This window comes from Megalobrama amblycephala, linkage group LG20, assembly GCF_018812025.1.
Source record: "Megalobrama amblycephala isolate DHTTF-2021 linkage group LG20, ASM1881202v1, whole genome shotgun sequence".
NCBI lineage: Eukaryota > Metazoa > Chordata > Actinopteri > Cypriniformes > Xenocyprididae > Megalobrama > Megalobrama amblycephala.
In genome coordinates this window covers 25,428,320-25,440,712 of record NC_063063.1, presented here as the reverse complement: position 1 = coordinate 25,440,712, position 12,393 = coordinate 25,428,320, and the positions used below count along the sequence as shown (strand labels likewise).

Genomic DNA, 12,393 nt, shown 5'->3' with positions numbered 1-12,393 from the left:
GTTGGTGGATGGATGACCATACCGGACCATCCTTTGTCAGCAGTGGAGTGAAACGGGAAGAACAGAGAGAGGCACACCTACACACACCTGGATCAGGTTGCACAGGACAGGTGCGCAAACGGCTGGCCAGCGCTACAGATATTAGACAATGGCGTATAGTTTCTGATACAGCAGGCTCAGCTATACACAAACACTGGGCTATGAGAACAATGTAGAGAGCAAATGATGTACATAATGAAAGCAAGGAAGCCACTTTATTCTGCAGTGGCTCTTTACACATATCTAGGATGTGTTTTAAAAATGAATAAGCTGCCTACCTAGACAACATTTTTGGAAAACACAAGCATGTTTGAATCTACATACAAAGCACGAAAATGCAGTCTAGGTAGGATACTCACTAATTTTTAAAACTGCCCAAGAGTGAGATACAAGTGTTGAAGGGGCTTACCTGATCTGTCCTCTGACAAGAGGTCTGTTTTTGGTACGATTCATGTTTGAGTCAAAGGGCACCTCAAAGTACTGTTGGGGGGAAAAAAAGGATGAAATTAATATATAAAAAGGTACACTAACAGCACAAAAAGTCCCTTTAACACATACGAACAATCGTAAATGTAAATGTGCATATCGCTCTCTTTTCCAATCCAGATCCTTTCCAGGCTAAATTAAACAGTCATTCTAACATGCCTTAGACAGAAGAAACAATATTTTTAGTAATTTTTTTTTTTTTCACATTAATATTTTTCTGATATGGTGAAAGGTTCTGGGGCATTACTACGACACACACACACTTGATTATTTCTATTTGAAACCAAGTTCAGAATGACCTCAAATATAAATTACACAAAACAATGCAGTCCAATACAGAAGACAGAGAGAAAAAAAGTGAGTAAAACATCACAATCTCTCAATCACATTACACTAAAGATACACAATATACAGATATATAGATATCAAATATTACATAGCGATAGTATTACACTTTTTTTAAACTTTGGCAGAGAAAAACATCGTATACACTACCATTCAAAATTTCAGAATTATTTTTTTTATTTTTCAAGGAACTTTCTTGCTCACCGAGGCTGCATTTATGCGATTAGAAACACAGTAAAATGGAAATATTGTGAAATATTATTACAATTTAAAATAACTGTTTCCAGTTTTAATTGTTTTTAAATTCCTATGATGACAAAGCTGAATATTCAGCATCATTACTCCGGTCTTTAGAGTCACATGATCCTTCAGAAATCATTCTAAATGCTGATTTGCTGCTCAAGAAACATTACTACTTATTATCAATGCTGAAAAAAGTTGTGCTACTTAATATTTTTTGTTGAAACAGTGATACGTTTTCTGTTGAATCTTTGATGAAACGAAAATTCACAAAAAAAAAAAAAAAAACAGTGTTTATTTGAAATATAACACAGTAACAAAATAAAAGTCTTTAGTTTTTCAAAAGTCTTTAGTTTTCTGACCCCTAACTTTTGCAATGGAATGGTATTGTAAAAAAAAAAAAAAAAAAAAAAATGAAGCATTGTAAAAAATAAATAAATAAATAAATCACATTCTCAATCACACTGCTGTAGTATCAGCACAGCCAATAATTGTTTGCACTTTTCTCTTTGTAGCATATGAAAAACCTCAAACACATTTCTGAAAGAATTGCTCTGAAACATCTGCTCAAGATATCCAAACTCACGCATGAAATTCAAACCTTTAAATGGATCGATATGAACGCATGTGTTTGAGACAGAACGACAGAGGTTGCTTAGGTGCAACGGGGACGGTTAAGGTAAAAAAAAAAAAAAAAAAAAAAAAATTGTGTTTTATGGCTTTCTGCTGGGGAGTCTGCACAAAACTCACCTCGGGGAATCTACAATGTGAGACTAAAACACAAACACATGGGGCGTTTAAACCCAGGAACCGGTTATTCAGTCTGTGAGAGACAGCACATACACCTAATGAAGAAAACAGATAGCTTACTTTTCAACTGAAGAATTTCAGGATCCATTTCTCCTAAAATATGGCCCCCATAAAATAACTAATAAACAGATAATCCATTTCTCTTTCCTCTCTTAATTTACTGTCCATTTGACATCGGAAAAGAGGCCACGCTTAAAAATGTTCTTGTGGTAGGTAATACATTTCACGCAGAATACATTTATATTTTGTTAGATACCTTAGAGGACGGGACCGTACCACTGTGGAGGACAACGGGGGGGAAATACATATTATCTGTGACGGTGCGTGTCTGTTTGGCCTTTCTAAGCGTCCCCTCGAGTTTAAAGAGGAACCCTGCTAGCGCTATTTGCAACAAATAATAACATCCATCAATTACATGATACTTCCCAGCAGGCATCTTAACATAAGGATAAGGACGAAAAAACAAAAGAAGCTCATATTTTGACTAATGTACGACAAACAGACAGGTCAATAAAACATCTCAAGGAGGTAAAAAAACGAACTCGGTGACAAACGTGTCTAAAAGCCGTCATGGAAGATTGATGTTATTTCATTTTGTTTCAGCTATTTTTGGCAGCGTTTTCAAACTCGGACCAATGTCATCCAAAGTGATGAAGTAGCCTGATACAGTGCAGAGGAAGTTGAAGCCCAAAGTGTGTTGTATAAAGTTGAGTGGAGGGTCTGCTGAGTCTCAAATTTATTCTCTCGGCCGTCAGTGTTATTGCACTCGAGATGCCGGATGGGGCAGGGCACAGATGTGACCGTAGCCGAGGTCCCTGCAGTTTTAGGGCCGAGGTGTTAATTCTATTTCCTGGGTCAGGAAGTGCGTCAGATGGTCGCCACAGAGAGAACTGGAGCGAATTTCTGGTGCTGGGATAGTCTCCGAAGTATTAGCCGGATGCTAACACGATTGTTGCGGAGTGTATCTTGGCTACGGCTGCACATTTTAGACCTGTGAGATTTCAAATGTCTTGTTACCCTGCAAAAGGACAAAGTTTACTTTAAAAGTCTCCCAATAGTCAGTATAAATGGGGTCTGGGATTGAACACTAGCTTTGGAGCAATCATAAGAGTAAGCAATCGGACAAAACATATTCCGCGACACTGAAAAAGCAACCAGGGTTTTGAGTGTTCAAGATGTTCTCTGGAATTGTCTTATTTCAGTCTATCTTTATACATTTTTCCCCTCTCAGACTGGTACATCATCTGGTTCAACACCCCAAGACCCCTGCCACTTCTGCTTCAGTACATTTACTGTTGGTGAAGATCACGCCTTTAAAAAAGGAAAGTGAGTACAAGTGTAAATGAATATGAAGTGCATAAGATTATGGGCTGTCACATCTCAATATCTAAGTTCCTGTATATATATATAAGACTCTTTTATAGTTTCAGTAAAAACAGTGTGAAATATTATTACAATGTAAAATAAAATGAATAAACTATAATGTAAAATGTATAATATATATAAAATATAATAATATATAAAATGTAAATTAGTCCTGTGATGCAAAGCTGAATTTTTTCTTCAGTGTCACATGAACAGTCTAATATTTGGTTTAGTGCTCAAGAAACAGTTCTTAGTTCTTATCAAAGTTGAAAAGAGTTTTGCTGCTTAATATTTTTATGAAAACCATGTTTTTTTTAGGACTCTTTGATGAATAGAAAGTTCAAAAGAACTGCATTTCTTTGAAACATTTTAAATAACTTTACTTTCACTTTTGATCAATTTAATTTGCCCTTGTGAATAAGAGTATTATGTTTTTTTAATCCTAGTGTCCTCAAACTTTTGAAGGGCAGTGTATATTTGGGCAACATTTTATTTAAAAAATACATGCAAATTAAATTAATAAAAAATAAATATAAAACGTAAAAAACTTTTTAAAAAAGTAAAATAAATAAATAAAGTGAGTGAGAATTTGCAGTGTCAGTATAGAGCAGATAGACTGCCAGGGAAAGCACCACCAATCAATGATTCTTTGGACAAGAAGGCCATATGAGAGGGCAAAGAAGGGGATAAAAGAGGGAGGAAGGCAGAGGGCAGGGAACTAATGTCAAAGTCCAGACAATTTTTTCTGACTATGTGATCAGAGGCCTGACCATGGCAGAGGCTGCCAAATTTTGCTTCTAAAATCTGAAAATGTCATTTTAGTCTAATAAGTTTTTGAGCGATAAGACAACCAAGTACAGAAATATTTCAGTATCATTTACAGCAGTGGTCGCCAACCCGTCGATCGCGATCGACTGGTCGATCTTTATCACTGTTCCAGTAGCTCGCGAAAATAACAGAAATGAGTACAAAAATACAGTACATTTCTCCAGTCTTTGTACTGTATTTTTGTATTTATTTTTGTGTTATTTTCTGGAGCTACTGGGACAGACAGATAAAGGTAAATAGCCCACATTATGTCTGAGTCTGTAAACGGCCGTAAACAAGAGGCCAGAGACACTGAAAGACGGACGCGAAGAGGAGAAAATTCTGTAGCAGGCAGAGCAGCTCACTGTTCACGATGCTCGAAATATAGGAAGAAAATATAAATATTGAATTGGGGATGAGGGATTATGAATTCAAAAGGAGATCAGTCTTCAGGAAGATTTCGATGGCAATGGCATTTTATTTTCCTCTTACCTCCGAATAAAGTAGCTAATTATTAGTGCATTTCAGCTTTGTTTACAGCGGTAACCAAGGAAACACTGTATCACTGCTGCTCCATAAGCGCCACCTGCTGTCAGAGAGTGAATCTGCGTCTCATTCAGCCTGCTGTTTTTGTTTCATGCTTTTTTTTTGTGTGTGTAGCATTTATAATTTCACAAAGATAAAGTCAGACCATTCTGTTTTTGCTTTAAATCTTGAAATTAAATCTAATTCAAATAAAAAACAACTGCTCATGTAACGTTCGTAGCATCTTTGTTTGGATTGTGAATAAAAAGCAGTGGTTCACCCTAATTTGAAATGGCTATGTATTTTTGTTTATTATAATAATATTAATAATAAATATCTGCAACCAGTATCAGAATCGGCCAATTTGCTTGTAAAAATAAATAAATAAATCAGAATCTACATTGACCACGAAAAAAAATACTAAATACAATCTGGGCTGTCTTTTTCTATCAAGTAGATCTTGTCTTTCAAAAAGGTCGAGGTCAGGGATCTTGGGCTTAAAAAGATTGGTGACCACTGATTTACAGTATTGACAGTATCACAGAAACCCTTATAGTGGTCTCGTATCTTGATTCAAAATATAAGAGTATGTTTTTGTGGGTGTGTCCAAACTTTTCACTAGGGATGTATAGACCAAATAGTTAGTCTTCACTGCAAAGTGATATGTTACAGCAAGATGCCATTGCATTGCGTGTGTGTATAAAGGAACCATTGCATTTAAGGGGTTAGTTCACCTAAAAATGAAATTTCTGTCATTTCTGTACTCTCATGTTGTTCCAAACCCAAATCTTCGGAACTCAAATTATAGATATTTTTGATGAAATTCGAGGGTTTTTTTTGATCTCCCATAGAAAGCAACGAGATTACCACATTCAAGGTCCAGAGAAGTAGTAAAGACATTGTTAAAATAGTCTGCGTGAGCCTATGCAGTTGACGCAGTACAGCTGCAGAGCTTCTGTGTTTATGTCCAAACACCGGCTCATTATTGGCCGGACGTAAACACGGAAGTTCTGCACTGCGTTCACTGCATCAACTGTGTAGGAATCTGACAGAGAAGAGAAAAAATTGTTGAATACAGTTGTTATTTTTTTGTTTTGGCGCACAAAAAGTGTTCTTGTCGCTTCATAATATTAAGGTTGAACCGCTGTAGTCACGTTGACTATTTTAACCATGTCTTTACTACTTCTCCGGACCTTGAATGTGGTAATTTCGTTGCTTTCTATTTGATATAAAAAATAAATAAATAATAAAAAAATCTCTCAGATTTCATCAAAAATATCTTAATTTGTTATCCGAAGATGAACGAAGGTCCTGTGGGTTTGGAACGACATGAGGGTGAGTAATTAATGACAGAAATTTAATTTTTGGGAGAACTAACCCTTTAATCCTCATTCCGTTCTTATCAACACCACAGAGTCTCAGTATATTTATAAAATTGCTACATCAGCACAAGAGTGATACTGCAGAGTTCACTGTACTCGCAGTGACAGGGCTCTGGGTTCACTCACAGTGAAAAGCGCTGTGACTGCAGCAGCATGGCAGGACAAAATGACACGCACAGCAAACAAACGCTGCCTGGACTATGAGACCGTACTAACTAACGCTGATGAGAAACTTACTGTAACAGTGACAAGTGTTTACTGAAGGGAAGTGCATCCGAGGACAAACACACTTACATAAACATGCAAACAAACACACAAAATTCAGCCTAAATATTCTCACAGAGAGAAATGCATGCGCATGGAGCCCAAGTAAATACACATTTACAACACAGCTGCTGTATATGAGAAAGACGTCGGCGTTGATCAGTAGAAATTGGTCAAAGTAAACACCACCTGCTCAAACACCTAACTCAGCAACTTCAACTTTTTTCCTCCACCTTTGCAAACAAAAAGTACAATCCAGATTCTCAATCAGCACTGTGTACATTGTAAGTACATGCATTCAAAGATAATTCCTCATGCTGTCAAAGTCCAGGTGCAGAACCAGAGTTCAGGAGTTGAAGAGGTAATAATCCATCGATTTAACATTATTACCTGACAAATTTCTAAAGAACGGCAGCAGAAAACATCAGCTGCGAATTATCTCAAGAGCTTATGAAAGAGAAATTCCGCTTTAGTGACAGCGACCTCTGAATCACTGAGGTTCAAGTTCAACCTGAGCTACGTGAATTTTGCCGGGGCCCTGCAGAAACTGTTCGCCAGACCACTATGCTCAGCCATGCAGTAATTATACAGAGTGCCTGCACTAAGATTATGCTTTAAAAGGTGCAAGACTGGATCACAGTCTACTGAATTACAATTATGAACTGTATTTCCTTGTTTTTGTGAAATTCAGTGAAGGAGAACAAAAGTTGGTAGGCAAAAAACATCATCTCCAACAGAAAAGACCTCTGAATTCTTCATTCATGATTACAATTATTCAACAAATCAGCTGCATGGGCTTAGTTCAATCTCATCTTCCTGACACATCACAAGAAATGATGTAAATGGATGAATCCTACAGGTTCACCCTGAATTTGCCAAGACAGACATGTTCCTGGACCAACATATTTGATCTGATGATTCTGGAACAACATTCCTGTCTGAAAATGTAGTCCTAATCCTATCCCCAACTTTAAACCTAACGCTACCCCTAAAATTTTTGAAATAATAGGTGAACAACACTGATGTAGAAGCACCTAACACCGGTTGTAAGCCTAAACTTTACAAACTGTAAACTTTCCCTCAAATCTGATTGGAATGTTGTTCAAGGATCAACAAAGATACAGATCCAGGAACATTATACTTGGTGAAATCACATTCACCAATCCTACAGACAGGGATGTTTATGTTGCTTTGGTGTCAACATATATTTTTTTCATTGTCAAGCATTTATTAGGCATATTTTTGTGTTAAAGGGATAGTTCACCCAAAAATGAAAATTTGATGTTTATCTGCTTACCCCCAGTGCATCCAAGATGTAGGTGAATTTGTTTCTTCAGTGGAACGCAAATTATGATTTTTAACTGCAACCGCTGCCGTCTGTCAGTCAAATAATAGCAGTGGATAGGAACTTCAACTATAACAGTAAATAAAACTTGCTAAGACAAATCCAAATTAAACCCTGCGGCTCGTGACGACACATTGATGTCTTAAGACACGAAACGATCGGTTTGTGTGAGAAACCGAACAGTATTTATATCATTTTTTACCTCTAAAACACCACTATGTCCAACTTCGTTCAGCTTCCTGTTAGTGAGGTCAAAAAACGCGTTCTGACGACGGAAGTGATGTCTCGCCCATATACTTCAATGAGCGCGAGACATCACTTCCGTTGTCAGAGCGCGATCAGACCTCACACACCGGAAGCTGAACGGAGTTGGACATAGTGGTGTATTAGAGGTAAAAAATGATATAAATACTGTTCAGTTTCTCACACAAACCGATCGTTTCGTGTCTTAAGACATCAATGTGTCGTCACGAGCCGCAGGGTTTAATTTGGATTTGTCTAAGCAAGTTTTATTTACTGTTATAGTTGAAGTTCCTATCCACTGCTATTATTTGACTGACAGACGGCAGCGGTTGCAGTTAAAAATCATAATTTGCGTTCGACTGAAGAAAAAAAGTCACCTACATCTTGGATGCGCTGGGGGTAAGCAGATAAACATCAAATTTTCATTTTTGGGTGAACTATCCCTTTAATCTATAGCAAGGAAAAGAATGCCTTCACTACAAACCTCTGAACAATGGCTTCACTACTCAAACTTGTATGAGGATCACATGAGGATTACAAACATATTTATGAGGATCTCAAGTGCAAAGCTAATGGAAACACATTTTGACAATCTTAAATTGTGTTTCACAACCAAATCAGGACAAGGTCAACTGTTATAAATTAACATTCACAGTTAAAATTGAGCAATACCAGGGTTTTGCATAGTTGAGCTACGATATTCAGATTTGACATATTTGGCGTATACCAGTAAGATAATTATTTTATTTTGCAATGACTAATAAATGGCCAATCATTAAAATGATGTACTATTTTGTGTAAAAAACAAACAAACTATAAAATATATTAAAATAAAATAGTTTTAAATGCTTCAAGTGAATTTAGGCATCACAACAAATAGTATAAATGACAAATTTTCATTTTACGATCTGCGTAAAAATTGCATTTAACAGCGTTATTAAATTATTGTTTTTTTTTTTTAAAGAGTGCTAGATTATGTTAAAGGCAATATAAATGCAATATCCAATATGTTACATTGTATACTGTGGTATATTGTGCATCCCCATTTTGGGATAGAATGCACAGAAAAATCATTACACTAAAACAAACATTTATTAATAAAGTAAAAATGACCAATTAAAAAAACAAACAAAAAAAAAAAAACAACGTAATTTTAGTTTGAACCAAAAAGTAGTTGGATGCACACATCCTGATTGAATGAAATTGACAATCCTAGATTCAGATATCTGCAGTCTATTGAGTCTAGGCTCATCCTGAGCCCTATTTAATATCCCTACTCCCTGCCATCTCCACGCAAGAGCAAGGATGCAGGTCCTTCTCTTCCAGCCTGGTATCCAAGCTGTGATCATTTGGCCTCTCCAGCTTGGAGCACTGCAAGGAACCTGGCAGTAAGTCAGCTGGCACAGAGACAGGCTTGATTAATGGCCCGTGCAAAGCAGAGTTGAGTGCTAAACTGTCCACATGCTAATCAGCCAATTATGAATGTTCTGCTCTACACTAGCGCTGCCTCAGTGCAAATCAATGTATTTAGTTCTTTTGCCAGCGGGCAAAATAGGATAGGGAGGCTGGGAAAGCTTAGGGATGAGGTCCTGAAGAAGAAAGGATAAAATAGCATATGGAAATCTATGCATCATCAGTTTAATCGAACGATAAAGACTTGCGTTTTGGTCATGTTAGCAACTCACACACAAGAAAAGTGCCATGATCTGCACTGCAGCCCTTCTTTCTCCAAAGCATCTTGGTTTGGTTCCAGCACTACCATTCGCAGACGTTTTGCAACGTTCGTTCCAGTTATTACGACAACATTAAAAGGTATTTCATGGCGATGACATAAGATGGATGAGCGCTGTCTATGTCGGTTGGGAGTTGGAGACGGAGGCTAAGCCGAGAATCTCCTGTGGGAATGACGAGCTAGTTCATCATCTTTGGCCCAATGTCAGCTCACATAACCCAGACCATCACTAAGGTGAGCCCGTAGTTCGCCGTCGTGATCCCACACCACAGCACCTCCTTCTGTGATGGGGCTTCAAGTTACAGAGAAAGAGCCCGAATAGCTGATGATACTGGTTGCGGTGAAATAAGACAACTGTGATGGATTGAAATTTAAACAATTTCATTATTGGTCTTGTATTTTGTGCTACAACAAAAACAACAAGACCTCCCTGAAAAAAAATGAGGCAATTATAAGTTAATCAAGTCATTTAAAACCAAGCCAAAACAAGCCTTTCTTCAAAAGATCTGGCACATAAGGAACAATCAAAATAATAACTGGCCTAAAAAAAAAAAGTTTAGGCAGCCTTTTTAAATTTGGTGATTTGAGCAATATTTGAGAGTTACGCCAAGTTCCTTGTTCATGATGTTAAATGAAGAAACTTCCCTGAAGTAACAGCCATGCGTAGGCATGTTTATGAACAGAGCTTTCTACTAAGAACCCTCATTTATCATGACCCCAACAATCAAAGCACAATTTAAGTCTCTGGCAAACTAAACAAAGACGCATTTGAGTCATACACTTATTTTTGCTAAGGACGCAAACATACTTAATGCGCCAAAAGGCCACGTTTCGCTTTGATAGGGCCGACTAGCCATACGTGTATTTTACCTGTGATACATCGGTTAAGATTAAATGTTGACATTCCCAGATTACCATTAAGACCATGAACTGTTTGTGCAACTGAGTCGTTTAATATCAGCATCTGTAAGGACGTCAAGTAAGCATGTGTTTATACAAGAACACATGAGTGTGTGTTTAGATTATATCTGGTGCCTCCAGCTGTGTGTGACAGCAGAAGGCACATGAGAAAAGCAGCCTCACAAATGCACGACCCTAAAATGCTTGCTTACTAAGTGTTTACATACAGACCTATAGTTTATGTCTTTATAGAGGTTGAACTCCATTTCCTACCGCCTCAATTCCATTGTGTTGAATTTGTCGCCATCAACAACCTGTGGCCAAAATGCACTTTTCCTCCAAACATTCTTGCCAACGGACGTCTAAGTTTACTTCTTGAGAGGCTGTCTCACTTCAGATGGACACGGTTTGCTTGAACTTTTAACATACCAAGTTGACAAAGATGTGACATAAGGCTAAACATTCTTCATTAAGCCATCTCAACAATGGACATCTGAAAGAAGTGGTTTTCTTATCAAAATGTTCATGTCAGCACCCTCTCCCATCTACATGATCCATGAGGCAGGGATGTTAGATTTTGAGGAGGAGAGTTTTTGTGCAAGACAGATACAGGCATAACACGCAAGGCATACACACATTCCTAGTGCTATTTCACCTATAGAAACTCTTTTCAATGTCTAATCTGCCTGTTTTATTCTCTTTTGTTTATCAGCAGTTTGTGGTAAGAGCTTAGACATGTCTGGACATGGGTCACAAGATCTGTTTTCTCTGCTAAAACTGCATCTATCTTTGCGAAACCACAGGCTGCCGTGAACACCCAGACCCCAAACAGTGTTTGCATTCCATAATTAGGACTCTTTTTCACATCCCTACACTTCTGTCTGTCTGTAAAATTTAAAAAGGACACCAAGAAGGGAAGATGAAGGAATGAGTTGATTGCAGACAAGAACAACTATTGATTCGAGTTGATTTAGAGTTTTAAACTTCTAAAATAATCTCTGGTCAAGGTATCTAATGTGGATGCACCGATATTAAAAATATGGTAAAAACCAATAAAAAGAAGATTTTAAAATGCAATCCTATTTTTTCAAAAAAAAACAAAAAAAAAAAAAAAAAAAATTTAACTGTAAAATATATATATAAATATATATATATATATATATATATATATATATATATATATATATATATATATATATATATATATATAAAATAAAATAAATAAAACTTTGATTTATCAATATATCTGACCAATACATTGTGAATCACTAGTATCCAAGATATCCAGCACACTAGTTTAGCACACTAGTCACAAATGTACTAGTTATACTGTAATTTGCTGGGATAAGATGACAGCTGAGCTGCTCAGGACTGCCATTCCAATCCTATTTAATGCATGTAGACACTGCAAGAAGACAAGAACATGTTGAAGACCAAATAATGAGAGAAGAACATATGTATTCTGTCAAAACTGGTCTGTACCAAGGATATATATAAGAAACTGGAGGTTTTTACATGGATGATTGTCTGAAGGGCTCTAGCTCCAACATACTTGGATTTGATCGCCATCCTCTCCAGCATTAAAGTTGGTAATTACAAAGCAGACACTAATTGTGGTTTTTCAAACCCGTATGACAGGGTGCCGAGCAGCAGCATCCATGGAAACCAACCCTGTTATTACCCCCAAGGCTTCTGACAGATGGGGAATGGACTGAGTTAAAGATGCAAGTCTTGTTTTAATGGGGGCCTCAGATTAACCTCTGTATATAAAAAACAAAAACATGAAAAAGAAAAAGGGCGCTCATCTATTTGGACCAATTCTGAAACCATCAAGGCACCACTGGAGAAGCGTTTGAATTATTCATGCCTGAAAAACAGATGGAAGCAGGATGGTTTTGAAGAGCTTGACT

General features: G+C 37.1%; 1 protein-coding gene across 1 annotated transcript in view; it reads right to left on the bottom strand.

Moving 5' to 3' along the window:
* Nucleotides 1-12,393, bottom strand: part of LOC125254921 (protoheme IX farnesyltransferase, mitochondrial) — a 46,197-nt gene that overhangs the window by 12,020 nt on the left and 21,784 nt on the right. The window contains exon 5 of the mRNA XM_048169714.1: nt 449-519. Within this exon, the coding sequence (XP_048025671.1) occupies nt 449-519 (71 nt within the window). The remainder of the gene's footprint in view (nt 1-448; nt 520-12,393) is intronic.